The following is a 25148-nucleotide window of genomic DNA, read 5'->3' as shown; positions in this document are numbered from 1 at the left end:
GAGCACCATCAGCTCCAGGTGCGACTATGCCAGCCCTAATTACACGGGACATGCTCTACACCAGGCGTTGTGCTATCGGCCAAAGCCTCTGGGTCAATTAAATGAAACCTGAGGAAACTGGCTGAGTGTATACCTGCTTTTGTGACCTCGCTGAAAGCCTGGGGTCTCATGGCTTTCTTTCTAGAAGAAAGTGCTGAGAGTTCACCCAACAACCCTGTGTGCTGTCATCATTGGTGCGGTGTCTGCTGACATCAAAGCTTTTGACCATTAAAATCAGGATCCCTTTACCAGGAACCGGTGTGTAATTTTGCTAGTTATCTGGGAAAAAGTAATGAATAGAGATACTTCTCTACTCTCATTTTTCAGCATTTTTAGAAAACACTGAAAGGATAAGAACATCCTCTCAAACTATTCCAGGTCTCAAGGACATAGTTTATAAGGACAGAAAAAAAAAAAACATAAAAACAAGTTAAAATAAAAATGATGATTCATTTTACACACACATGCTGAATGCTAAATAGGTGCATGGAATGTTCTGGAAATAGATAAATGAATGAGACATGCACTCTGTCCTAGTGGAGCTTAGTTATGGAGGGAAGACATAGTTGTACCATGCTCATAATGCACGATAGGATAAATGCCATGGAGAACGTGTGCACGGCGTAAGTTGTGGTAGTAAAGGTCACTTAAACCACATAGATGAAGAAGCAGCAGCCAGTTAAGAGCAAGAAAGATCAGAAGATTTTTTGATACATGAAGTAAGCCAATAATAAACAAGCGAAAGAAGCCAAAAACCACACCGAACAACGACTATAGGTGAGTTTGACTGAAAACCTTCTATCTTTCACATTTTTATTGTAATAATAGAATATTACAATGGATTTTTTTTCCCTTTTAGTAAATTACTGCTATGGTTTGACTGCCCATACCAAAGCTGTGTGTTGAAATTGGATCTCCATCATGAGGTATTATTTTTTATTTATTTAAATTTTTTTTTAGTATTTTTCTTTTGAGAGGTTTTTGCTATAGAGTACATGCACTCGCCACAAAGACAGAGAGAGACAGAGAGACAGAAAGCGAGAAATCACCCCCCAGGGGGGATGGCCATACCGCAATCCCTTCTCCTCCATTCTCCTCTCGGGATCTTGGGCACACATGCACACGTGTCCGGCATAAGTTTAAGCCACCGGGTCTGGGACCCTAACTGCTGTCGACTACATGGGAGTCCAGTGACATAGCCATTACGCCAACTGCTGGTCCCAGTATTGTTAAGGAAGTGGAAACTGAATCCAAGTACAGCATGAGGAGCTGGGGTTTGGGGAGATGATTAGGATTAGATAAGGCCATCAGGGGGAGCTCCCATGAGTGAATGCTGGTGGCTCTCTAGGAAGAACAAGAGAGACACGAGGGGACATGTGCCCTTGCTTTCTCACCAAGTGATGCCCTGCCTCGCCTTGGAACCCTACAAAGAGCCCCACTAGCAGGAAAGCCCTCACCGGATGTAGCCCCTCAGCCTTAGACTTCTGGAAACCATGAGCTGATTTATTTATTCTTTATAAATTACCCAATCCGTGGAGTTCAGTTATATCAACAGAAAATGGACTAAAATAATTATATTAAAGAAGGGTATTATCTTGTGGAATGTAGACTTTTTTTTTTATTGGATTGGGTCTTAAATAGCAAATAGATGAATAAAAATTATGATGCCCTAGTCTTGACCTGTGGGCCAAAGAGTGAGAGTAGTTACTGAAGGTGCAAAACAGGGCAAGGCAGGAAAGGGAGGGAAAACGAGGGACGGAACTGAGGGATGGTGGTCCGGCGCCTGATCACAGGGCCCAGCAAGGAGTGAGGTCTGGCGTTTACGGGGCTCTTGCTGCATGCCTGGCTCTATTCAAACCATAGCAGGGAGTGATAGTGCCCGAGTCACTTGGTTTACTAGTGATGAAGTCAGGAATCAGACTTCCTGTGAATCCAGTAGATCCCACCTAACCACTGCTCTATTCTGTCCCAAACACGGTAGGGTCCCAGCAAATATTTTTTTTCTTTTTCTTTTTTCATTTTGGAGAGGTTTTTGCTATAAGGTGGGTATGCTCACTAGAAAGAGAGAGAGAGAGAGAGAGAGACAGAGAGAGAGAGAGAAATCACCCCCCAGGGGGGATGGCTATGCCTCAATCCCTTCTCCTCTATGCTCCTCTCAGGATCTTGGGCACACATGCACACGCACCCGGCGTTAGTTTAAGCCACCGGGTCCAGGACTTGAACCGTGGTCGGCTACATGGGAGTCCAGTGACATAGCCATTACGCTAACTGCTAATTCCCCCCACCCCCAGTAAATATTTATTGAATAAGTAAAAGGCTACATTGTAGCCATAGGTAGGTACCAGGAAGATTTAGGATTCGGTGGCTGCGTTTGTACAATCAAGTAATCGTGGGCAGCATGGGTTACTGAAAAGTGTTTGGACTTTGAGGCTGAACTTGACTTCAAAGGTAAAGGAGTCAGAAGCCCATTGGTCTATGTAATTTTATCCAAGTAATTTCTGATTATTAGGGGCTGTTGGTGTGTAGTGGAAACTAGGCCTCGTTGGGAAGTCTGGAAATGTGGATGCAGTGTGGTTTTAAGCTGGGCTCTGATGGTTAAATAGGAGTTTTTCAAAGGAAGAGGGTGAAAAGGAGCCTATATGGGAGGACTGCTAAAGGCGGAGGAGTGGTGCGTGTCCCTGGCGCTGTGCTGGTAGAAAGGCGTTAGAGCAGCAGGCTGTGGAGGGCAGGCTGAGGGCAGGCTGAGGGCAGAGTGAGTGTGGCCTGAATTTAGGTTGGAGCCACTAGCCAGAATGGGATCATGAGAGCGTAATCCCTCTAATTTTGGAGGCCCTGGGTTTTGTTTTAAGGAAACCACGGCTAATGTACTGTGACTTTGATGAACGAATTTTCTCCCTGGGCCTTAGCTTCTTGAACTGTTCATTTGGGTGGAAAGTTGTCATAGTAATTTGATCAGGCAAATATTGAATCACATAATGGTATTTTCAACACTTGGTCATCTATAAAGTGCTATTCAAAAGTAAGTACAAGCTTTGGTGCAGTCATCAACTAAGAATAGTTGAGTTCCCAGGTTTATTAGCATCCACTCCAATTAATCCTATCCAGTAAATGTTTAATTCATAAAATTCTCTGAACTTCTCTAGTACTCAATCACTTATATACTGAAGAAACAACATAATTAGATTTTTTTTGAGAGAGATTTTCACTATAGGGTGCATGTGCTTGCCAGAAAGACAGAGAGAGACAGAGAGATAGAAAGCAAGAAATCACCCCCAGGGGGGATGGCCATGCCGCAATCCCTTCTCCTCCATTCTCCTCTTGGCATTTTGGGCACGTGTGCATCTGCAGTTAGTTTCAAGCCACCTGGTCCGGGACTGGAGTCCCAGTCGACCATGTGGGAGTCCAGTGCCTTCACCGCTATACCATCCGCTGGCCCCAACATTATTAGATTTAGTAATAGCTGCGTGTCACATTTTCCCTTGGACCTCATCATTAACTTAAATAGGGGTCGAACATTTTCTCTGTCTCCCAGGAAGTCCTGTTGGCCATGATCTGATCTGTACATGTCCTGAACCCCAACCTGGGACCTGACAAGGGATTCCTGGATCCTTACCTGGTAACAGCAAGTGGAATCTCTTGAGTATTTTGGTTTTGTGACAGTTGAGATGATTCAGGCTTCATCTGGTGATGAGGAACTGAGAAAGGAGTGATATCCTTTAGTTACATTGTGAAATGAAAATGACTGAGGATTGTTAGAGGCTCACTGGACCACTATAATTTTACCCGAGTAATTTTTGAATTACAATTTTGTAAAAATTTTAATATTATTTATCCAAGTAACTTTTGATTATTAGAAAGAGGTTATTGGTGGTAAGTAGAAACTATAACTCATATATCTACAACTCTCTTCTGGGAGTAACTTCTTCTTAAGGCTATGAAAATTGCTTTGAATATGAGGGACTTCAAAAGTTTGTGGAAAGTGGAATTAAAGTATGAATTTCTTTTGGTAGAAAAAAAATCGAAAGCTATCTGATTTTTCGAATATGGTTTTTCCATAAACTTTTTGAAGACCTGGCATCCTGGCATGTTTACTTTCTGGAGCACATCACTAGACTCTCCCTAAATATTACTAACTATTATTTATCCCTGAGTAATCCCTAGTTCTAGGGGTGATTCTAGATGAATTAATTTAGAATATTTTTAGCCTTATATTCATTCATTCATTTTTATCATATGACAAATATTAGCTGAGTACCTAGTATGGGACAGGTAGAATTAGAATCTGGGGATACAGTGGAGAAGAGGACAGGCCTGGTTCTTATAGTCTAATGAAAGGAAGTGGAAAGTAAGCATGAAGTAGATCATTAAGATCATTTCAGACACTGTAAGGAATATAAAGAAAATAAAGCACGACTTGGGGATGTAGAGTGACTGTGTGTGTAACCAAGGAAGGCTTTCCTGAGAGATGACAGCTGAGATGAGATCTTACTGGGAGAAAGTTAAACCGAAGAATGTTCTGGAAGATGTGTGGATGGAGAGGCCCAGCACTGGCCCGTGTTGCTGGTATTCTCATATCCTTCCTGCGATAGGGCAGATGAGCTCCCAGGATTCTGATACAGGCCAGTCGTTCCCAACCAGGGAGAAATGTTCTGTTTTCCCCCTTGGTCATCAAATTTTAAAAGTTCTGCCAACTATACAAATTAGAATGACTTAGTAATTACATGTGCCATTAACGTTATTACTATTATTTTTTGATATCATGGACGAATTTTAACCAGCCATCCAGAGTCGCCAAGGGCACCTGTAATACTATGATATGCAATCCCAGAAAGCACTGAGTACTCTCCCACTGAGGTCATACGTATTAAAGCATATAGACACTAAGTTGTCTTAGTGTTCATGGACTGAGCACCTCTGAATGAGGCACTGTGATTACATGAAATGTTACTGGTGTCAGTGCTTCGTCCATTAATCACTTCATAAAATCATTTTCTATCACCACCGGTCACTCAGAGCATCTGCCCTCTTGAACCGAACGTCACATTGTGTTAGAATCATTGAAGCCCGGCATAACACTTGAACCGCTAAGTTAGATTGTTGAGATTTATAGTGGGAAAGGACATGGTTTCCTTTGGGTTTTAAAATAATTTAAAATAGCCAACAAACCCCCATTTCTCTACAAGGACCCTTGGAAAATCCACAAACCCAGGACAGACCCTCCTTTAAGTCTAACTTCTCTCACATATAGAGGAGAGCAGACTTACAGCCAACAGAGGCATTGCAGTCTGACTGAAACCACACAGTGGGTTGATGGCAGGTCTCTGAAATCCCAAACCAGTGTTGCTCTGCTGAGGTATGCTGTATATTGTTAAAGCCTCAGGTCAAGGATGGACCACATAACTCACAATTCTAAGTGAATGTGGCTCCTTGTGGTTAGTAGTCTGTTGCTAAAGAAACCACGGGCCCACCCTCAGTTGAAATCACCTTGTTTAAGAGAGACAGAGAGAGACAGAGAGATAGAAAATGAGATATCTCCCCCCTCTCCCCTCCCCCCCGGGTCATGGTCATACTGCAATCCCTTCTCTACTCTCTCGGAATCTTAAGGCCACACGCACATGCACCCAAACTATAGTTTGTCATCTGGGAGTACAAAGACATAACTTCTATTCCCTCTACTGACCCCCCAAAAGACTCTTAAATAGACTATAAAGTTGAAGATCCTTCTGGATTATGTCATTATGGATGTGCACACATACACAGGTGCACACTCTCCTCCCATATATCCAGCTTTAAAAAAAATCTATAAATAATGAATAGCATTATAAATCTAGAAAAAGAACTTATTATCTTGGTATTAGGGTAAGAAAAGAAATGCAAACAATTTACCTTTTTTTGCTCCTAGGACCTGTATTAAATTTAAAAAGATAATGTGAGTGTCTCCTGGTGATAGCCTTTAATATAATAACATGTGTATTTGAGGAATCTGGTTAGTACAATTAAGACAAAATGTTAGTATGGACTTTTTAAAAATCTGTAAATGATTCTACAGAAGGCTAAGCAAATGCCAACATTTTATACTCTTTGTATGATACAAAAGATAAGTGCACAGTCCACTGAAGGAACTGTAAATTGCTTTGACTTTTTTGGAAAGAAATTTCACTGAAGTTATCTACTGCCTTATAAATACTCGTATTCGTATTCCAATAATTCCATTAATGAGACCCTTTTTCTAAGAAACAACCAGAAATCTAGACCAAGTTCCAGGTGCAAAGATGTTCAGGACTTATGTTACTTATAATGTTAAATCATAGGAAACAACCTACCTGTCCAGATAAATGAGAATCACTAAGTTAGCTTGGTGCTACACTTGCTTGTGGGAATATTGTAAAGGTATTGCAAATATTTATGCAGAGAATGGAATAAGATGTTTCCATGTTACATAAAACTTTAGGATAAAAACTGGGGCCATGGAGAAGAAGGCTCCACCATTGCTCCTGAGAACTAGTGATTTCAGGGAAAAAAAGAGAAATGAAGATTTTCTACTGATAATTCAGCCTCCAGCCCCCAAACTCGAGTGATAGGGAGCCCTCTAGCTTTCTCTCTGTCTCTGTCTCTCTGCCTCTCTCTCTGTCTTCTCAGTTTTTTGGTAATTTTTCCTTTTTAAAAAATTTTAAGGTAAAGTATTCTCTTGGCTTTTAGTTCCTCCTTTATCTTGCTAAAAATTCCCTTGCCCCCTCCCCTCCAGGAGAGGCAAGGGGCAGGCCTTCAGAAGAAGACTCTATCATTGCTCCTGAGAACTAGTGATTTTGAACGGCACGCTTTTTTTTTGCTTGTTTTATTTTTTTCCCCAAAACTACATTTTGTTGTTGTTTTTTCTTCTTTATCTTTCTTTTTTTTTCCTCTCTCTCTGTTTTCTTCTATTTTTATTTTATCTCATCACTCTACTCCTCAGTCTCCATTCACTGGAGAACCATAGCCAAACATCTAAATACTATTAGGGTTAACATATTCCTCAATACCCACTGAGTCTGCTGCACAAAGGGATAACAAAGGTAGCAAAGAGATTCCAGATCACCTCTTTCTGCATGCTCCTGAATGCTCAGATTAAACTTCAAAAATTTGGAAGAAACACAACATCCATCAGATGACTAGAAATCACTGCAGGGTCACAATAAATATGGGAAAGCAAGAAAATATCTCTCCTCCAAGAGAAAAGAATAACTCCTCTTCATTCACAGACAGTTCAATGGAAATCATGGGAATGTCTGATAAAGAATTTAGAATATTTATAATGATGAAGCTAATAGAAATAGAAGAAAAGAGAGACAATGAACTGCAGAAGATGCAGAAGGAAAGAGCTCAAGAGTTCCAGGGTGAGGAAATTCTTGCAAGATCTAAAAGAGGAAATACACACTATAAAGAAAGAATCAAATGGACCTGTTAGAGATGAAGGCTATAATACAAGAAGTCGAAATCTCCCTTGAAAATATTAAAAGGAGACTAGATCATACAGAAAATCGAATATCAGGTGTAGAAGATAAGATTGCTGACCTAGAAAAATCACCACAAAGACTGAGAAAACTACCTCCCAAAATGAGAATAATATATGAAAAATACTAGATACCATCAAACATCTGTATAATTGATATGCACAAAAACATTCCAAACCTAGAGAGGCACTAAAAGATCCAGTCCCAAGAAATACAAAGGACCCCAAATAGAATCAACACAAGATCTTCTCCAATACATATTATAGCCAGATTGACCAAAACCACAGACATAGACAAGATACTAAGATCGGCAAGAGAAAAATGGCAAGTTACATACAAAGGATATCCCATCCGGCTAACAGCAGACCTCTCATCAGAAACAATGTGAGCGAGGAAAGAATGGGAAAATATATTCAAAGTGTTAACAGAAAAACAATTTCAACCAAGAATACTGTACCCAGCAAGATTATCCTTTATATGGAAAGAAAAGACAAGAACATTCTCAGATAAACAAAATCTGAAAGAATTTACCAACACCAGATCAGATCTCCAAGAAGTTCTCAAGGGAGTGCTATACCAGGAAAATTAAATACAGACACACAGAAAAAAGAGTTCAGAAACTAAGAAAATGGCCAACTTAATCATAGAGACAAGTCTGGCATTGAATATTATATCCTAGAATTTAACTGGGAAGATTGAACCACAACAGAAGATCGATTAAGTACGAGACTGAACTGGTGAAAAGCATTTTATGACTTTTGACTAAAACATTGATGATTTTCTTCTAGGCTTTGTTTTCTGGTTTTAAGGATTTTTGCCCTGTCTTGAGCTGTCGATAAGGTTATGTACCTACTATTTTGAACAGAATCCTAACCTGTCTCCTGACTTTAAGTTTTAAGCAAAGTTCATTAGCATTTCTTTGATTTATTAAAGTTAAAACTGCTTTTCTTGAAATTACCAGCTGAAGAAAAAAAACTGGGGCCATGATATAGTTACATGTTGGCATGTATATATGTGTATGTGTGTGTGTGTTTGTGTGTGTGTGTGTGTGTGTGTGTGCCTGTGTGTTTGTATGCATCCAGAGAAGAATTTTAAGTATCATGAGAAAATATTAACAGAAGTTGTGTATTTAAGCAATGAGGCTACACCAAAGTTTTCATTTACTTATTCTGAACTTTTTGTTTTAAAAAAATGAGCATGAAAATATTTATATAATTCTTCCAAAATGTGGCCAATTACCTTACCAAACATTTTCTTTCTCTTTCTTCCCTTATTAATGGTAGAATTACTGATCACCTTTGTTATAGAAATCATACAGTAGTCACTGAAGAGTTTATTTAACTACAAATAATTCCATGAAGTGCATTTCCTACATTGCATCAGCTGGGGAAGATGTCAGGTATTATTTAGACACTAACTTACTACCTAGAGGATGGAAGAGGTGGTTGGTTGGCCTAGTGGAGTCCATGAATGTTGTGAAACAAAAAGCTAAATGTGTTCTATTATTGCGTGTCTCTTTTTTGTTATCGGGGTGAGAAAGTTTATTATACCTTTCATCAGATTTTCAAAGGGGTCTAAGGTCCGTAAAATGTTAAAACTATTGGTTTACAGATGACGTTCAAAAGGTGATGCCATCTGCCCAGGTTCCCACAGCTATCTTGCTGCTAAACTGATGGTGATTCTAGCTCTCTTGGCTCACATTTGCTTCATAGACAAGAAACCTTTAGCAGCAAATTGCTTAGAGAGGCATTATATGTCTTGTCTGAAGCTAGGCTATAGACAAGCCCTTTTGTTTCAAAGACCTGGGCATCCCCTAGGGTTCTAGAAAGAGGACATACATTTCATTATAGACAGCAAATCAAAGCAAATCTATAGGCTAAGTAAAAAGGGTCATAAATCCATTCTAATGAGTAGTTTGAAAGTCTCCCCACTGAGTCTTCCCCAGGACTTTGAATCTGGCAGTTCAAAGTGCTCAATCAGATGCAGCAGTAGTTCTCAGACTTGTCAAAGGAGAGGGGAAGCAGAACTGTAAATACTGCTGAGAAACTCTTAGTTTGGGAGAGCAGTTGTTTTATTTAATTGAGACCTAGCCAACTTTCTGCTTGCAGGCTCTGAATTTAAAATAAAATGTAATTAGAAAAATAGAGTAAAATCTTTAGGACTGTTCTACTTTAACTTTTTTATTGTTAGAAATAAATGTTTAGTTAGATAGTAATGCCTCCTTTAGTCTCCCAAGTCTCTTCCCTTTTCTGTTTCTCTGACCCTGTTCTTTCCTTCTGTTCTCCCTCCCTTCTTATTTCAGCCCTTCCTTCCACTTATACCTTTCTTCCTATTTTTTTTAAAAATTATTTTGGCTCAGAGGTGTCTCTGTATTTTTTAAGGCAGAGTGCTTAAAGAAAGGCTACAGGGAATAGATTTGGACTCTGGGATTTCAGCGACTAGGTCTATCTTCTGCCAGCTGTGGGACCTGGCAAATTGTCCACCTCTCTGAGGCTGCATTTTTGTGTTGGGGCTATGTGAAGATGGACTGAGACTTTCTTTGAAAACTATGTAGCTCCATATGCCTTTGAGTTGGGATAGGTAGCACATCCTTTCTGCAGAAATAGATCTACTTCACAAGATATCATTCGAACAAACACTTTAGGCACACACATATGTGGCATTTGCTCTTTGAGATTGGCTTTTATCATGGGGAAATGGTCTTGAATCTCAGCCCAATGACGTAGTAGTGTTTTGGTAAAAAATTCAGAACAAGAATGTGTTCTTTCACTAGACCATGTTATTCTTTAGATGATACTCACTTCTGGGATAATACCAATCAGAGTTGCAAAGAAAATAAACAGTTCTGCATGCTCTCTGCTGCCTCAGGGTGACTCCTCTGCCCACATTTCCTGCCTCCTTGTTAGTGATTGGAGAATCAATTATACTCTCAGATTGGCCATTGAGTTACAAACTTGAGATCATCTTAAGGGGAAGTCAACTAATAGTTGAGACACGTAAATTTGATCCACAGGAGTAAAGGGTAGAGCTTTGGGTTCAAGCATCTTAGATTTGTGGGTTTCCTCAGGAGCAGAGAGTCACCCACAACTTGCTCCTGCCTAGTGGCATTTGGGAAGTCCAACTTGTGAAGTCCTCTGTAGAACCAGCCCTCTGTACCTCTCACCTAACAGCTACATATGTTACTCTTCTTGACATAGTCAAGTAGGAGTAGAGTAGTTAGGTGTGACAAATGTCTTATTTGAAAGACAAGGTAGAAATATACTTTCATTTTAGCAAACTCATAAAGCCAACCAATAAAAAACAAAGAAGACAATAACTTGTTGATCTGGGTAATCGTTTGTTCCCCAAAGTTTCTCGTTTTAGAATTTGGTCCTGAGTGTAATGGTATTTGAGGTAAAGAAAACTTTAAGGAGTATGCCTAGTAGGTAGCTCTAGAATCATGAAGGTATCAGATTCATGAAAGGATTTTATAAGACCGAGTAAGGTCTAACTTTCATGAGAAGAGATTTATTCCTGTGAGAGTGGATTTGTTATGAAAGCAAGATGGCTGTCTCTAGGTCTCTCTCTCTGAATGTATCCACCATTCTCTTTACATCTGTCAGCCAAACTGTAAGGCCAGCATGAAGCCTGTAGAAAAGGAAATCCTCTTGGGAGACTTCGGGAAGTAATGCATCTATAAGGTTCTAAGATAGGTCCATCATGATTTTCATGCCATTTTTCGAGGATGTCCTAGACACCTGGCTGTTTGTGCACTTACTTTGATTTCATAATAACAACTTGCAAAGAAATGCACCCACCCCTATTTTATGGTTGAGTAAACCGATCATGGAGGGTGGGAGCACTTGACAAAGTTCACATAACAAGTAGGTGACAGAACAGGATTAACACCAGCTCAGCATAAGTCTGAATCTCATGTTTTTGTAGCTTGCACTTCTGTCTTTCCACTGAAGAATAATTAGCAAGGTACAATACATTCCCAACATTTTATTTCTGTAATGCTGAAGATTAAAAGTCATCAGTGGAGGCAATAGAGACTAAGAGAGGGAGAGAGAAGGAGAAAAATAAGAATGGATGAGAGGTAGGAAATAAAAGAGGCATTACTATTTAGCATGAAAGTATTTACTTTCTAACAACCAAAAAAGTTTTAAAAATGATGTGGTTTTAGACACACTCTTCATTATACCAGAATAAACACAGAACAACCATGAAAGCAAAATACAATCTTGGTTTAAAATCTGTATCTTCATTTATTTTACTTTAGCTCTTTTGCATTTGAAATAGAGATATCACACTAATGCACTTTGGGCATAGTGATTGTGAAAATTAAATGTGATAAAGTATCTGAAACAAACAGAATTTTGCCCATCACCAACACTTAATGCCCAAGTATTACCATCTTTGTTTCTCTGGACAAAATTGCTACTCACCTCACTTAAATCATTTAAGCTTATCTGTCTGCAAGAAAAAAAAAATATGGTGTTTAAAATATAGTTCATAATGACCAAGGAAAAAAATCATTCAATGCCCTTAACAAACCTTTAATTACATTTTTATTGTAAGTTAACAGCCCATAGGCCAACGTGATTTTTATTACTGTTCTGTAAATCTAAAGCCAGGTTATTCTTCTCATTATTTTTTTAAGGGAAAGAAGTTATGAACCAATATAAAAAGTGGGGGTAGAAAGGACTTGAATAGACTTGCTTCTTCTCATTGTAGGAGCATTTAAATAACATCATAATTTCTCTTGACCTTTCATTTTCCGTGTCATGTTTCATTAACACAGTCAGAAAAGCTCTTAGTTTTTTTTTTTTTTTTTTTTTTTGCTTTGAGGAAATGCAAGTGTTTTTAATATGAAGCTTTCAAGTACAGTGAGATCCCAGGAAGGCATGTGTAATAAAAAGGATCCCGAGGGGCCAGCAGGTGGTGTGGTGGATAAGGGCGCTGGATTCCCACATGGCCAACCATGGTTCAAGTCCTGGACCTGGTGCCTTGCTTTCTCACTTTCCCTTTCTCTCTCTCTCTTGTCAAATAAAGAAAAAAATAACAATAGCAAATGGAAATAAATAAATAAATCTTTAAATAAAATGGATTCTGATAATGAAAAGAGATCTGAGACAGTGAGAAAACAAACAAACAAACATGAAACTGAGGGATAGTGAAAGAATTCAACATGAAATTTGCTAACATGGACATTTATTCTTAGAATAAACTCCAAGCCTTTCATTATACTGACAAGTCAATTAACTCGCTAAATCCCATTTTTCTCATCTACAAAATGGTAGCCATGGTATTCATCTCGATGGATTCTTAGGGTATTATGAGAATTGAGAATAGTTAGTGACAAACAAATGAAAATCTCACTAAATATGTGAAATACCTTTATAAATTTAACTTACTTGATCTTAAATTAATTCTGATTCTGACCAGGCTGGTATAAATCCTAGCAAGCAAAATTTTTTTCAGTAGGTTTTGTAAATCTAATAAAGTAAATGTATAACTATAGAAAAATGCAAGTTCTCTTAACTTTTTTTTTTTTCTTGGTAGAGAGATTTTTTCCTATAGCTTTTGTGTGTTTGCCGGAGAGACAAAGAGACAGAAAGCGAGAAATCACCCCCCAGGAGAGATGGCTATGCTACAATCTCTTCTCCTCCATTCTTCTCTCAGGATCTTGGGCATGCATGCATGTGTGCCTGGCATTTCAATCCTCCAGGTCCAGGACTAGAACCATGATTGGCCCTGTGGGAGTCCAGCAACGTAACCATTATGTCATCTGTGGTTCCTATAGTTCAAAATCTTTACAAATGGAGCTAAACTTTTCTAACTTAAAACATGTAGTTGGCCCTACCGTTAGTAGGTGGTCAAAGTCAGAAGAGGAAGCTGAAGGAGGTGGGGTGAAAATGCACATTCCATCTAGCTGGTTCTGCCAGTGCAAAGATTGGAACCAAACAATGCAAAGGTCAGGAATGCAACACCAATCGCAGTTGAAGTTTATTGATATAGAGTTTTAAGGAGACATCCGTATCAGATAAGACGACTCCAGAGGTATGCAGTGCTCAGAAGCTATATCCCAATCTCAGACCTTCAAGCAACAGAACTTTGAAAGTTTAACTTCTTACATCAGTCTATGTGAGATAGTACATCTGTACCCTGCCCTTCCCCTTTTAGCTGGGTAAAAGCCAAACTAACGAGGTACAATTAGAAGTAAGAAAGTAGGACAAACTTCACAGCACTGATTATTTTGGGGTTAAACTGAGTCTAATCTCAGTGTTTATAAAGTTTAAGAGACACAGAAGTTTGATTCCATCTGTAAAACATTTGAACGCATTAAAAGAACTTGTGTTTTTCTATATAGTTACACATTTACTTTATTAGATTTACAGAAATTATTAAAGAAAGTTTTGCTAGGATTTATACTAGCACCAGAATTACTTAAAAATCAAATAAGTTTATAAAGGTATTTAAAATATTTAGTGAGATTTAAGTGAGCTTGTAAGCCAATCTTTTTGTCTCAGATTTTTTAATCTAACTTGATTTAGTTAATATTTGTTGAAACCAGGAGTCTGAACATCTTTCTGTCTAGATAAAAATCAATTGATTTACAAATAGGACAATATACTTTATATTGATAGATTAAAATTTGGGGCTTTAAGAAAGCTAGGTTTTGGGAGTTGTAACTTTAATAGATTGAATACATTTTATTTATTTATTTATAGTGCCAGAGGACATGTGTGGTCTCTAGACAGAGAAAGAGTGAGAGAGTGAGAGAAAGCAAGTAAGCCCCTACCGCAGCAGGCACAGTCACGCTGTGGTCCGTCTCCATTCCCCCTATCCTGTCAGGATTTGGGGCACACACACATGTACCCCGCATGTTTTTGAAGCCACTGGGGCTGGGATTTGAGCTACAGTTGGTCATATGGGATCTAGTTAGGCCACAAAGGTAGCCCAATACATTGTCTTTTAACTGAGAACCAAGTGGTTAAGGAGTTCCTTCTGTGTAGTGCAGGTGGGAGCTCCTGTTTCCTGACATCCAGGGCCTCCCAGGGCACCGCGTTTCCTCTTCAAAGCATAATTGTGTCCAGTTCTGTCTGTTGGAGACAGCCAATTAATAATGGTCATTAACCACAGGGAAAAAGTGTTCCCACATTTTTTTCTTACGAGTGATAGGTGTTAGTGTACACTTAAGGGCTTTACTTTGTACTATAAATGTAGTCCTTCTTGAACACCTTTTAGTTTTTGGCTTTGTTTTGAATTAATTGGATTTGCATCCTGCTCTGTGATCCATGGGCTCTATTACCCTGAATGAGTTAAATTTCCATTCTGAAGATTAATTTTCTCACCTACAAAACGGGTAAATCCTTGGGACCAGCAGTTAGTGTAATGGCTATGTCGCTGGACTCCCATGCAGTCGACCGCGGTTCGCGTCCTGCACCTGGTGACTTAAAACTCACGCCTGGCGTGTGTGCATGCATGGCCAAGATCCCGAGAGGAGAATGGAGGAGAAGGGATTGCAGCGTGGCCATCCCCCCTGGGGGGGTGATTTCTCGCTTTCTGTCTCTCTGTCTTTCTCTGTCTGGTGAGCGCACGTGCCCTATAGCAAAAACCTCTCAAAACAAAACAAAACAAAACAAAATGGATAAATCCAGACAGGAAAGAAAAGGACTGTTGAAAGTTCTAATGCAAACATATATGTGAAAATTGTTTGGAGTGCAACAGCATGTTACACCCTTAGAACACTTTAACGTTTGCGGTTTCTTATAAATGTTTTACTCCGAGATAATTATGGATGCTCACGAAGAGAGATCCTAGGTACCTTTCCCCAGTTTCCCCCATGGTGACATCTTAGAGAACCATAAAAACAAAGTTCACACTTTAATTTCAATAGTTTCCACTCATAAGTGCAAGTTTTTGATTCATACTTCCTCTTTCAAATAACCACTCTTTCTTGAAATTCATTAAAACTCTTTTTTCACTTTTCAAGTCATCAGAATATATACAGGTAGAGCATGTAAAAATCCAGAATGTTGGACCTCAGAAATGTTTCAGATTTTGAATTTTGAAATATCTGCATATGTAATAAGAAGATATTGTGGGCATATCTTATTTTGTGGGGAACCCACATCTAAACATAAAAGTTAGGGTTCATAGACACCTTTTACCTGGAGGTAATTTCATGTAATCTTTCTGTCCTGCAGTATTCGCACTGCAACCTATTGCGTAAGTTCAGGTGTAGAATGTTTTACTTGTGTTGTCATGTCAGTGCTTAGAAAGTTTCAAAATTTTGGAGTGCTTCGATTTTCCGATCAGGGATACTCCATCTATAATTTTACCATAGAGATTACTTAAACAGATGTGATGTTGGTATTGCTGATTGAAAAAGAAAGCCATTGTTAGGTGCATGAGTGTTTTGTTCCTTAAAAATCAGGTGCTCTATTTAAGCTATTCCTTGACTAAACCTCGTGCCTTGGGCCATTGTGTTTACTGAGGCTTAAATGACATATGCTGGCACACTGCCCTCTGTATTTCTGCATCTTTGTCAGTAAATTGAGGACAGTGATATTGCATTTCACACAGTGCTGTTGTGAGACTAAATGAGTTAATACACACAAAAGACTCCAAACTGGGCTTGTGTGTATGTAGAACTCAGAAGCTGTTGTTGTGTACTCTGGTTGTTATTTAGGATGCTTTTATTTGGTGCATGGACCATGGGATTAAAATTACAATGATACTTAATTAGAAAGTTATTTTTTAAATTCTCTTTCAGGTTATTCTCAATGTGGTGAGAATCTCAATGTGGTGGTTAATATATCTTTAAATACCACATTAGTGTTTACTTATTTCTCCTTTTATCAGACAGAAAATTCTGCAGTCTCTAAGTTTTGGTCTGAAATTGTCTGTGTTGGAGAAATTTATGGTAATGTCTTTGTTTTAAGTAAATTTACTTAAATTTAAAAAATGAGCTGAGAGGAAAAATAGTAAGTACACAGATATTGTAAAAATTGTAAGAATAGTGCATACATGATTGAGAATGTCCAGCTAACATTTTCCAGACTTCGAAGTTTTCTTTGTCAAAGTTGTCAATGAATGACCTAAGTGACATTCTTCTTAACTGAAGCGTTTTGATTTAGCATTTGTTCTGTAAAGCCAAGATTTAGCTTTAAAAAAGAGAAAGGGAGAGCTGGTGAAGACAAATAGGGGTTGAAACACAATAGCTGGAGCCACCATCATCGGGTGAGCACTGCCAATTGTAAAGGGCTGCAGCTGTCAGGGCTGGCCAGATGTTAATCATAGCCTGAAGTTTAGAGAGGGCAATTCTTCTCACTGTGCCTTCCTTACAGGAGCAGCTGGTGGTAGGGGAGCAGGCATTATCTTGCATGGGTCCGCTGTAGAAGCTCAGCTCTCCAATGTCCCTTCTGTTTTCAAAGCGATAGCCTCATGTGGTTGTTGACATGCAACTTGGGTCATCAGTAAGGGTGTCTGACTACCAATGTAGACCTTGTGAAAAGTGAATTTGAAAGCATGGCTCTCTTCTCAAAGCAAAAACTCTTTTATTCCTGGTATTGCCAGTGTTTCCTCTGGGGCTTCGCATGTTTTCTGCCCCTTCAACAGTCATATGGTAACCCTGTGACTTTGACTGAGTTGCCTAACTTCTCTGAACCTTTAGTGACCTTATGTGTCAATAGGTAGGGAGGTAATATTTACTGAGAATCTATGTATCATCCACTGGCTGAGCCCTTTACTCCTCAAGCCTTAGGGACCCACACTTCACGGGGCTGCTGGAGGATTCAGTGAGTCCAAATGTAATGACCCTTCGGAGGGGCTAAAGGTAAGAGGTCTAGCACAATTCTTACCAGATCTAAAAATGATTACATAACTACAAACCCCAGAGATAGAAAAACACCAGCTTCTTCTTCTTCTTCTTCTTTTTTTTTTTAGAGGTTTCTGCTATAGGGCGCCTGCGCTCACCAGAAAGAGAGAGACAGAGAGACAGAAAGTGAGAAATCCCCCCCCAGGGGGGATGGCCATGCCACAATCCCTTCTCCTCCATTCTCCTCTTGGGATCTTGGGCACACATGCACATGCGCCCAGTGTGAGTTTAAGTCACCAGGTCGGGGACTTGAACCACAGTCAACTACAAGGGAGTCCAGTGATATAGCCATTATGCCAACTGCAGGTCCCTAAAAATGCTCAGCTTCTAAAGATACCAACACCACTAAGACTGTAGCACAATAGTCTGGTATGATTTGGACTGCAGAGGAACTCATTTGGTGATCAAGGGACCATTACCATTTGCCAGACATTGGACACTTGTGCATGGGCAGATGAGGCTCAAGGCCCCTCAAAGCTTCTGTGGCAGATCTGGTCCTACAGCCTGGATTCCTCTGGGTTCTGAGCCCAGCTGCTCATTAGGGGGAGCTTTAAAATATACTGATGCCCAGGTTCCACCTCTGAGTAATTAAAAGAGATACTGGGGAGAATACTTTTTTCCTTTCTTTTTTTTTTTTTTTAAGAGAGAGAGATTTTTGCTGTAGGGTGCATGTGCTTACCAGAGAGACAGAAAAAGACAAAGAGAAAGCGAAAAATCATCCCCCAGGGGGATGCCACGCCACAATCTCTTCTCCATTCTCCTCTCAGGATCTTAGGCATGCATGCACATGCATCTGGTGTGAGTTTTAAGCTGCTGGGTCTGGCACTTGAACCATGATTAACTACGTGGTGGTCCAGCAACGTAAACATTATGCCACCTGCTGGTTCCTGGGGGGGGGTAGATTTTTTAAAACCTTTTTTTTAGAATTTCTTTTACAAAATTTATATTAATTTATTTAAATTTGACCAAAGAGGGGGGAGAGAGAGAGAGAGAGAGAGAGAGAGAGAGAGAGAGAGAGAGAGAGAGAGAGAAAGTGAGAAAGCAGGCCACAAGCCATCTGGTCCAGGACTAGAACCGCACTGGCCATGTGAGAGCCCAACACCTCTAACCAGCATGCCACCTGCCAGCCCTTTAAAAAGCTTTTCAATTACTTTAATGTAAAGCCAATATGAGAAACATTGCACTAGAATATATTCTATTTTAAGAAAAAGCAGCTTATGCGTGCCTAATTTGGCTGGGTGCAGATGGGAGATAATGTGTCATAATTGTTTTCCATTCTTTCTTTCTTTCCTGTGCCGTGAACAATAAAATCCCAGGCACTTTACAGAGATTGTATTCCTCCTCATAAGAATTTGAAGACACAAGCGTGGTTATTTTTATTTGTTTCTTTTATTTATCTATTAGATTTTTGCTACCAGGTGTGTGCACTTGCCGGAGAGAGACAAAGGGGGACAGTGAAAAATCACCCCATCCTTGCAGTGTGGATGACCACACTGCAATCCTTTCTCTTCAGTTTCCTTTTGGGATTTTGGGCACACATACACATGCACCCAGCATGTTTTTCGAGCCACCAGTAGGGTAAACCAGGGAGTCACCTGGGGAATTCAGCCCCTTAACGGCCACACCACCTGATGGCCCAAAGCTGTAACCGTTATGATGAAAGTATTTTCAAGAGTGATTTTATTTCTCCAGCCTGGGTGCTGGGAAGCCAGGGGCCAGTATTGGTCCTTGAATAATCTGAGCCCCTTTTGATTGTTACATAAGATACCCTAATTCTCTGTTGATATTGAACATTTTCTCTAACAAATAATTCAGGCCTTAAGTGAGCAATTCTTTCAATAGCTCATTCTATTACAAAAAAGCTGTGTTTTCAGTAAAGAATCGAACTGCAAGTTTCTAAGAATGTTCCCACCTGTAATTGGCTCCTGCTCTCCCCTTAGGAAGCCTGTGCAGAAAGATTATTTGTGTGGTTTTCCCTCTCGCCTTCCCCCACCCCTTCACTCTTCCTGGTAACTTCACCAGCAGCAACCACAAATGTCTCACCTGGGCACTCTGTGGACTTCAGGAAAGGTGTGTCTCTGAGGGAAAGATGACCTGCTGTTCTCCGGCTCCGGGGGCAAGGGCTGGTACTTCTTTGGCAGAGTGATGGGAGGCCTGTGAGAAGAGTCCGAGCAGGGACCTCAGAAGATCTGCTGCAAAAGGGGCTCCTCAGACCCTGAGTTCACGCTGCCCAGCTCTGGTGTCCCCAGCTGTGGGCTGGAACTTCAGGTTTGGAATGTTCCCTACTTTGCAGGGCAGCCTGACCTAGTCCGCGTAGCTTCAGAGGTCTGGGCTTTCTTTCCAGTGAGTCGGAGTCCACCTCTCTGCATCGTGCCTTTTGGTCTGCGATTTTTCTAAAGGGTGTGATATAACTTTCTATAAAATGTCCTGTGCTTATCAATACTGGTTTTAGTTTGAAGAGCCCTGGGGAATATTTGATTAAGAGCCTTCTACTTGTTATTTATTATAGATGTTAAGACTCAAGGTGTGTGTGTGTGTGTGTGTGTGTGTGTGTTTTCTTTTTTTTTGCCGTAGGCCATGTGTGGTCGCTGGAGAGAGACAGAGGGAAAGTGAGAAATCGCCCCCCCCCCCAATAGAGGATGGTCACACTGCATTGCCTTCTCTCCATTCTCCTTGAGACTTTGGGCACATATGCACATGTACCTGGCATAATTTTTAAGCTGTTGGATCTTGGATTTGAACCAGTTGGTCATGTGGGAGTCCAACACCTTAATCACTATATTACCTGCTGGTCTTCAGATTCAAATTTTTAAAGTTCCCCAAAGAAATATGAAAAAAAAGTCAATAAATGCCTCACTCCTTTTTATTCATTCATTCACTCATTCATTCAAAAAGTATATTAGGCACTTTGGTAGACGCTGGAGATAGAAGAAAAAGGCACAGTCCTTGGTGCAAAGTGCTTCCCTCTAGGTGGGAAGAAATAGCACTGAAGAAATGATGGCCAGTTATCCCCCCTGGGGGGTGATTTCTCGTTTTCTGTCTCTCTCTCTCTTTCTGGCGAGCACACGCGCCCTATAGCAAAAACCTCTCCAAAAAAAAGAAAAGAAAAGGAAGAAATGACGGCCAGAGTGTGACTGATGCTGTGACACAGGCGTGTGCAGGGCCCACGGTAAATACAGACTTCCTCAGACCCTCAGCGGCCAAGCGTGCTGCTCTTGCCCTTTATATATATGTAGAAATATAATGTTTATATTTATTGATGTATTACAAGTTGAATGAACATCCTTAGTCTGAAATTTTTCAATCAAAATGCTCTGAAATTCAAAACTCTGTGAGTGTCAACATGACACTACAAGTGGAAAATTCTATACCTGACCTTCTATGACAGGTTGTATGTAGTCAAGGCACTGAACCACAAAAATATTGTATAAAATTATCTTTAGGTTATGTGTATAAGGTATACAAAGAAACTTAAAAAGTTTATTAAAATAGGGACCAGCAGTTAGCGTAATGGCTATGCCACTGGACTCCCATGTAGTTGACCGCGGTATGTGTCCCGGACCTTGTGGCTTAAAACTCACACCAGCACGCCGGGCGCGTGTGCGTGCATGCCCAAGATCCCAAGAGAAGAATGAAGGAGAAGGGATTGCAGTGTGACCATCCCCCCTGGGGGGTGATTTCTCGCTTTCTGTCTCTCTGTCTCTCTCTGTCTGTCTGGTGAACACACACGCCCTATAGTAAAAACCTCTTCAAAAAAAAAGTTTATTAAAAAATTGAATGAAAGTGTAAGTTTGTTTTGGTGCAAAGAAATTGAAATTTGCATATAATATTTCATAATACACATTTTCCATGGACTTTTTGAAGATCGTGTGTTTACTTAAAAAAATGGATTCTGTGTTTAAACTTGGGTCTTAACTCTAAGATATCCTATTATATTTGTGTATGTATTCAAAATCTCTCCTCAAGAAAATAAAGCACCAAAGTCTGAAACACTTCCAGTTCAAAGTATTTCTCATAAGAGATACTCAACTTGTATATGGGTAAATCTCTTGAGGGCAAACCCCAATCTCCAGTCTTGGGAATCTAGGCAGATTTTTGTATAAAAGAAGGGAGATAAGCCAGAAGGAATTGAGAAAAAAATGTTCATCAAGACATGTTAACTGAGAACCAGCAGTTGGCGTAATGGCTATGTCACTGGACTCCCATGTAGTCGACTGTGGTTTGAGTCCCAGACTCGGCAGCTTAAACTCACACCCGGCACATGTACTTAGCCCAGCGCCTAACCACCACCTCACCTGCTGGCCTCCCACATGGCTGACCGCAGTTTGAATCCCTGATTCTGGTGGCTTGCTTTCTCTCTCTCTCTCTCTCTCTCTCTCTCCCTCTGGTGAGTGCATGTGCCCTACAGCAAATTAAAAATAGTAAATAAAATGAAAAATGATTGAAGGTACATTGAATAAATAACTACAAATGAATAAATTATTAAATGGATGAATGAAGACTTGTTTAATTTATTTGTTAGCTAATTTGTATTAATTTTTCAATGTCAGATTTTTGAGTTTCTTTTTTTCAAGTGCTGGCACATAAAGAACTTATTAAGCATTTGTAAAACAAAATACTATTTTAAATGTCTCACCGAGGAGGTGGTAAAGGAGTCTGCAAAAGGAAAGAGAAACAAATTAAATTTATTATTCTTTGACCGAGGCCAATGATTAACAATTTCTTGATTAAGAAATAGAAACTCTATAAATCACGAGCAAACTTGCAGGACGTTTTATCAAGTGATATCTCTATGCTTCCACCAAATGAGTAAGTAATACAGTTTAATATTTCTCTTACCTTGTTTCCCTTTATGGCTTTGTCTCCTAAAATGTTAAGAGGAAACACCAGTGAATTTATGGAAAATGTCATCAAGCACTATTTTTATATATGTTTAAATGGAGAGCATTCCTATATTTAATAATAGTGATGATAATATCAATATTTGTGGAGATATTATTAGGCATCTAGCACTATAGTAATACTTCAATTATGTGGTTTATAAGTCCTCACTCTTGTTAATAAAAATATTGAGGTGCAGGTAAATTAAATATCTCACTGAAAGTCACCAGCTAGTAAATGATAAATGGTAAAATGAATATTCATTGCATGTGGTTTGACTCCTAAGGTCCCCTCATAACAACTGTTTCCCATTTAGAATTTTTATGCATATAGTAATGAAACTTCAAAGTTCATTACAGAAAAACCCAGGAATTAAAATACGAGTTTATTTTGGTACACAAAATTTTGAAATCCAGGCATAGTTTTCATGACATGTATTTTCCATGAACTTTTTGAAGACCGCCCCCCCCCCCACACACACACACCCCTATGTGTATAGCTATGTGTTGGTTAGCGAGGGGTAATGCATTCTGAGAATGTTAGGTGATTTCATCATCGTGTGAACATCAGTGAGTGGATTAACACAAGCGTATATGGCAGCCTATTATACACTTAGGCCATATAGTACACCCTTGTGCAGTCCATTGCTGATTCACATGTTTACAGCCCATGACTGTATGTGTGATCTATTAGCTTAAGTTCCTGCTTAGAACCTTCGTGGGGTGTTTTCAAGCACAGGAAAACAGCATCACAGAAGTTCAGAGTAGAAGGGTTTTTACAGACCCCCCCCAATCCAGCTCCTTTATTTTATGATTGACAAGACTAAGGAATAACTAGGTAGGACAATTTATCAGGACCAGCTAACCCTAGGAATAGCCTGAATATGGCCCGGAATAGACTTTTCTGACATCTATGTAGTTTCATTTTCAAGACTCAATTCAATTCAAAGATCAGCTCCTCTGAGCTAAGCAGGTACCAGGCACGGGGAGGAGAGGGGGTAGAAGGACACAGATGGGATGACCCTTCCCCGAGGCACTCACTGATGGTCTGCTTTTAGACTAGGCTCTAGGCTCTGGGGACTTAATGGTGGAGATAACAAATCCTGTTCTTGTTATAGGGCTTATATTTAAGTCGGTAGGTATGCACTGACAACATTATGAAACATTTGATGAGAATTTCAAGTATAGCTTTAAGTATGTGGGAGGTTTAGGTTAGTCTAGGTTGTCAGAATATAGCTTCTTATGGAGATAATGTTCACTGATCTGAAAAAAGTGGGTGTCATATAATAAATGATATTTTATAGAGTAGTGGGAGAAGTCAATGAGAAAATATATCTTTTACAGATTTAAACTCAACTGAAGGCTGGCTGGCTGGACACACACCAAGCTTCATTTCCTCATTTGTGAAACAATCAGGTTGAACTATCACAGGTTTTAAACTTGCATGCCAGCAATAGGAGACAGAAGGATTGAGATATGGACAAACACCTCCTGGAGTTTTGGAAACTCCAAGGAGCCAGGGAGATGAGGAACTGTTTTCTGACTCGCCACTGCATTTCCCTGGGGAGCTCTACTTTGGTCTGCTTCCCATTGGATTTCCTCTGAAGATTTCTTTGGGTAAAAGCTTCCGTTGGCCCAACACAATACAATACAACACAACCTGGTCTGGATGACTTTAATGGCTCTCTTCCAGATCTAAAATAATTACTTCATTGAGTGAAATTACCATTCTCTCCCCCTTCTTTTTTTTAATTTTTGGAAAACACTTTTTAAATGAATAAAATTAAGTATTTCATTTGAATTCCAAACTGATTGCAAACAGAAATAATAGTTGTTCTTGGCATAGTATAACACGAAGTATGACCCAGGACATACTTTAACACAGCAGCAATCTAGTTAATGTTAGATCTTTGGTTATTTTAATACTATGAAAAAGCTTAGGCCACATGATGATTGCTTAAGACACCAAATTAGAAAACATAGAATTAATTTCCTCTCATTTTATTGTGCATTTGCTTCACCCTTGGTGATCCTTGGTGGACTGTCTTGCTATTTGTGTTAATGACCTTCCTTTTAAAACTGGACATCAACTTTCTGAAACGTCTTTTTTTCGTACCTACTATTGTATCTACGGGAATCAATTTACTAGAAAACATATTCAATAAGGAGACTGTATTCCTGTAATTTAATACAAAATTTCACTTATTGTTTCAGTGGTTCAGTTTAGAAAAAGACTATATATTTTCTTTTTTTTTTTTTTAGAGGTTTATGCCTTAGGGTATGTGTGCTCACTGGAGAGAGAGACAGAGACAGAGATAGTGGGAGAGAAGGTGAAAATTCACCCCCCAGGGAGGATGGCCATGCCAGACTCAATCCCTTTTCCTCCATTCTCCTCCCTGATCTTGGGCATATGCACACAAGCATCCGGCATCATTTTCAAGACACTGGGTTTGGCTAGATTGAGCCAGGAGGATATAGAAAGTCTGAATAGGTCCATAACAAGCCAGGAGATCATATCGGTTATAAATAACCTCCCAACAAAGAAAAGCCCTGGCCCTGATGGATTCACCTCTGAATTCTACAAAACTTTCAAAGAAGAGTTAGCCCCCATTCTGCTCAAGTTATTTCTAAATATCCAAAAGAAAATATAAAATATAAAATCTCTCCCTAATTCATTCTATGAAGCCTCTATCACCCTTATCCTAAAAACAGATAAGGACAGGACAAGGAAGGAAAACTATAGACCAATATCCCTGATGAATATAGACGCGAAGATTCTCAACAAGGTACTAGCAAATCGTACACAACAACTTATAAAAAAGATTATACATCATGATCAGGTAGGCTTTATCCCAGGAATGCAAGGTTGGTTCA

General features: G+C 39.6%; 1 protein-coding gene across 2 annotated transcripts in view; it reads right to left on the bottom strand.

The window, feature by feature from the left end:
* The window catches only part of CLNK (cytokine dependent hematopoietic cell linker), a 197428-nt gene that overhangs the window by 26048 nt on the left and 146232 nt on the right, over positions 1-25148 (bottom strand). For both annotated transcript variants that reach the window (XM_006168107.3, XM_006168109.2), the window contains 6 exons: positions 22234-22259; positions 22031-22050; positions 19438-19548; positions 11957-11984; positions 5926-5944; positions 3653-3734 (listed from right to left, as the gene is read on the bottom strand). In XM_006168107.3, coding sequence (XP_006168169.1) covers positions 3653-3734; positions 5926-5944; positions 11957-11984; positions 19438-19548; positions 22031-22050; positions 22234-22259 — 286 coding nt within the window. The remainder of the gene's footprint in view (positions 1-3652; positions 3735-5925; positions 5945-11956; positions 11985-19437; positions 19549-22030; positions 22051-22233; positions 22260-25148) is intronic.

Source organism: Tupaia chinensis, unplaced genomic scaffold (genome assembly GCF_000334495.1).
Source record: "Tupaia chinensis unplaced genomic scaffold, TupChi_1.0 Scaffold145561_1, whole genome shotgun sequence".
In the NCBI taxonomy this organism is placed as follows: domain Eukaryota; kingdom Metazoa; phylum Chordata; class Mammalia; order Scandentia; family Tupaiidae; genus Tupaia; species Tupaia belangeri.
Note: the sequence above shows the minus strand (reverse complement) of the source record. Positions and strands in the feature narration are given on the sequence as shown.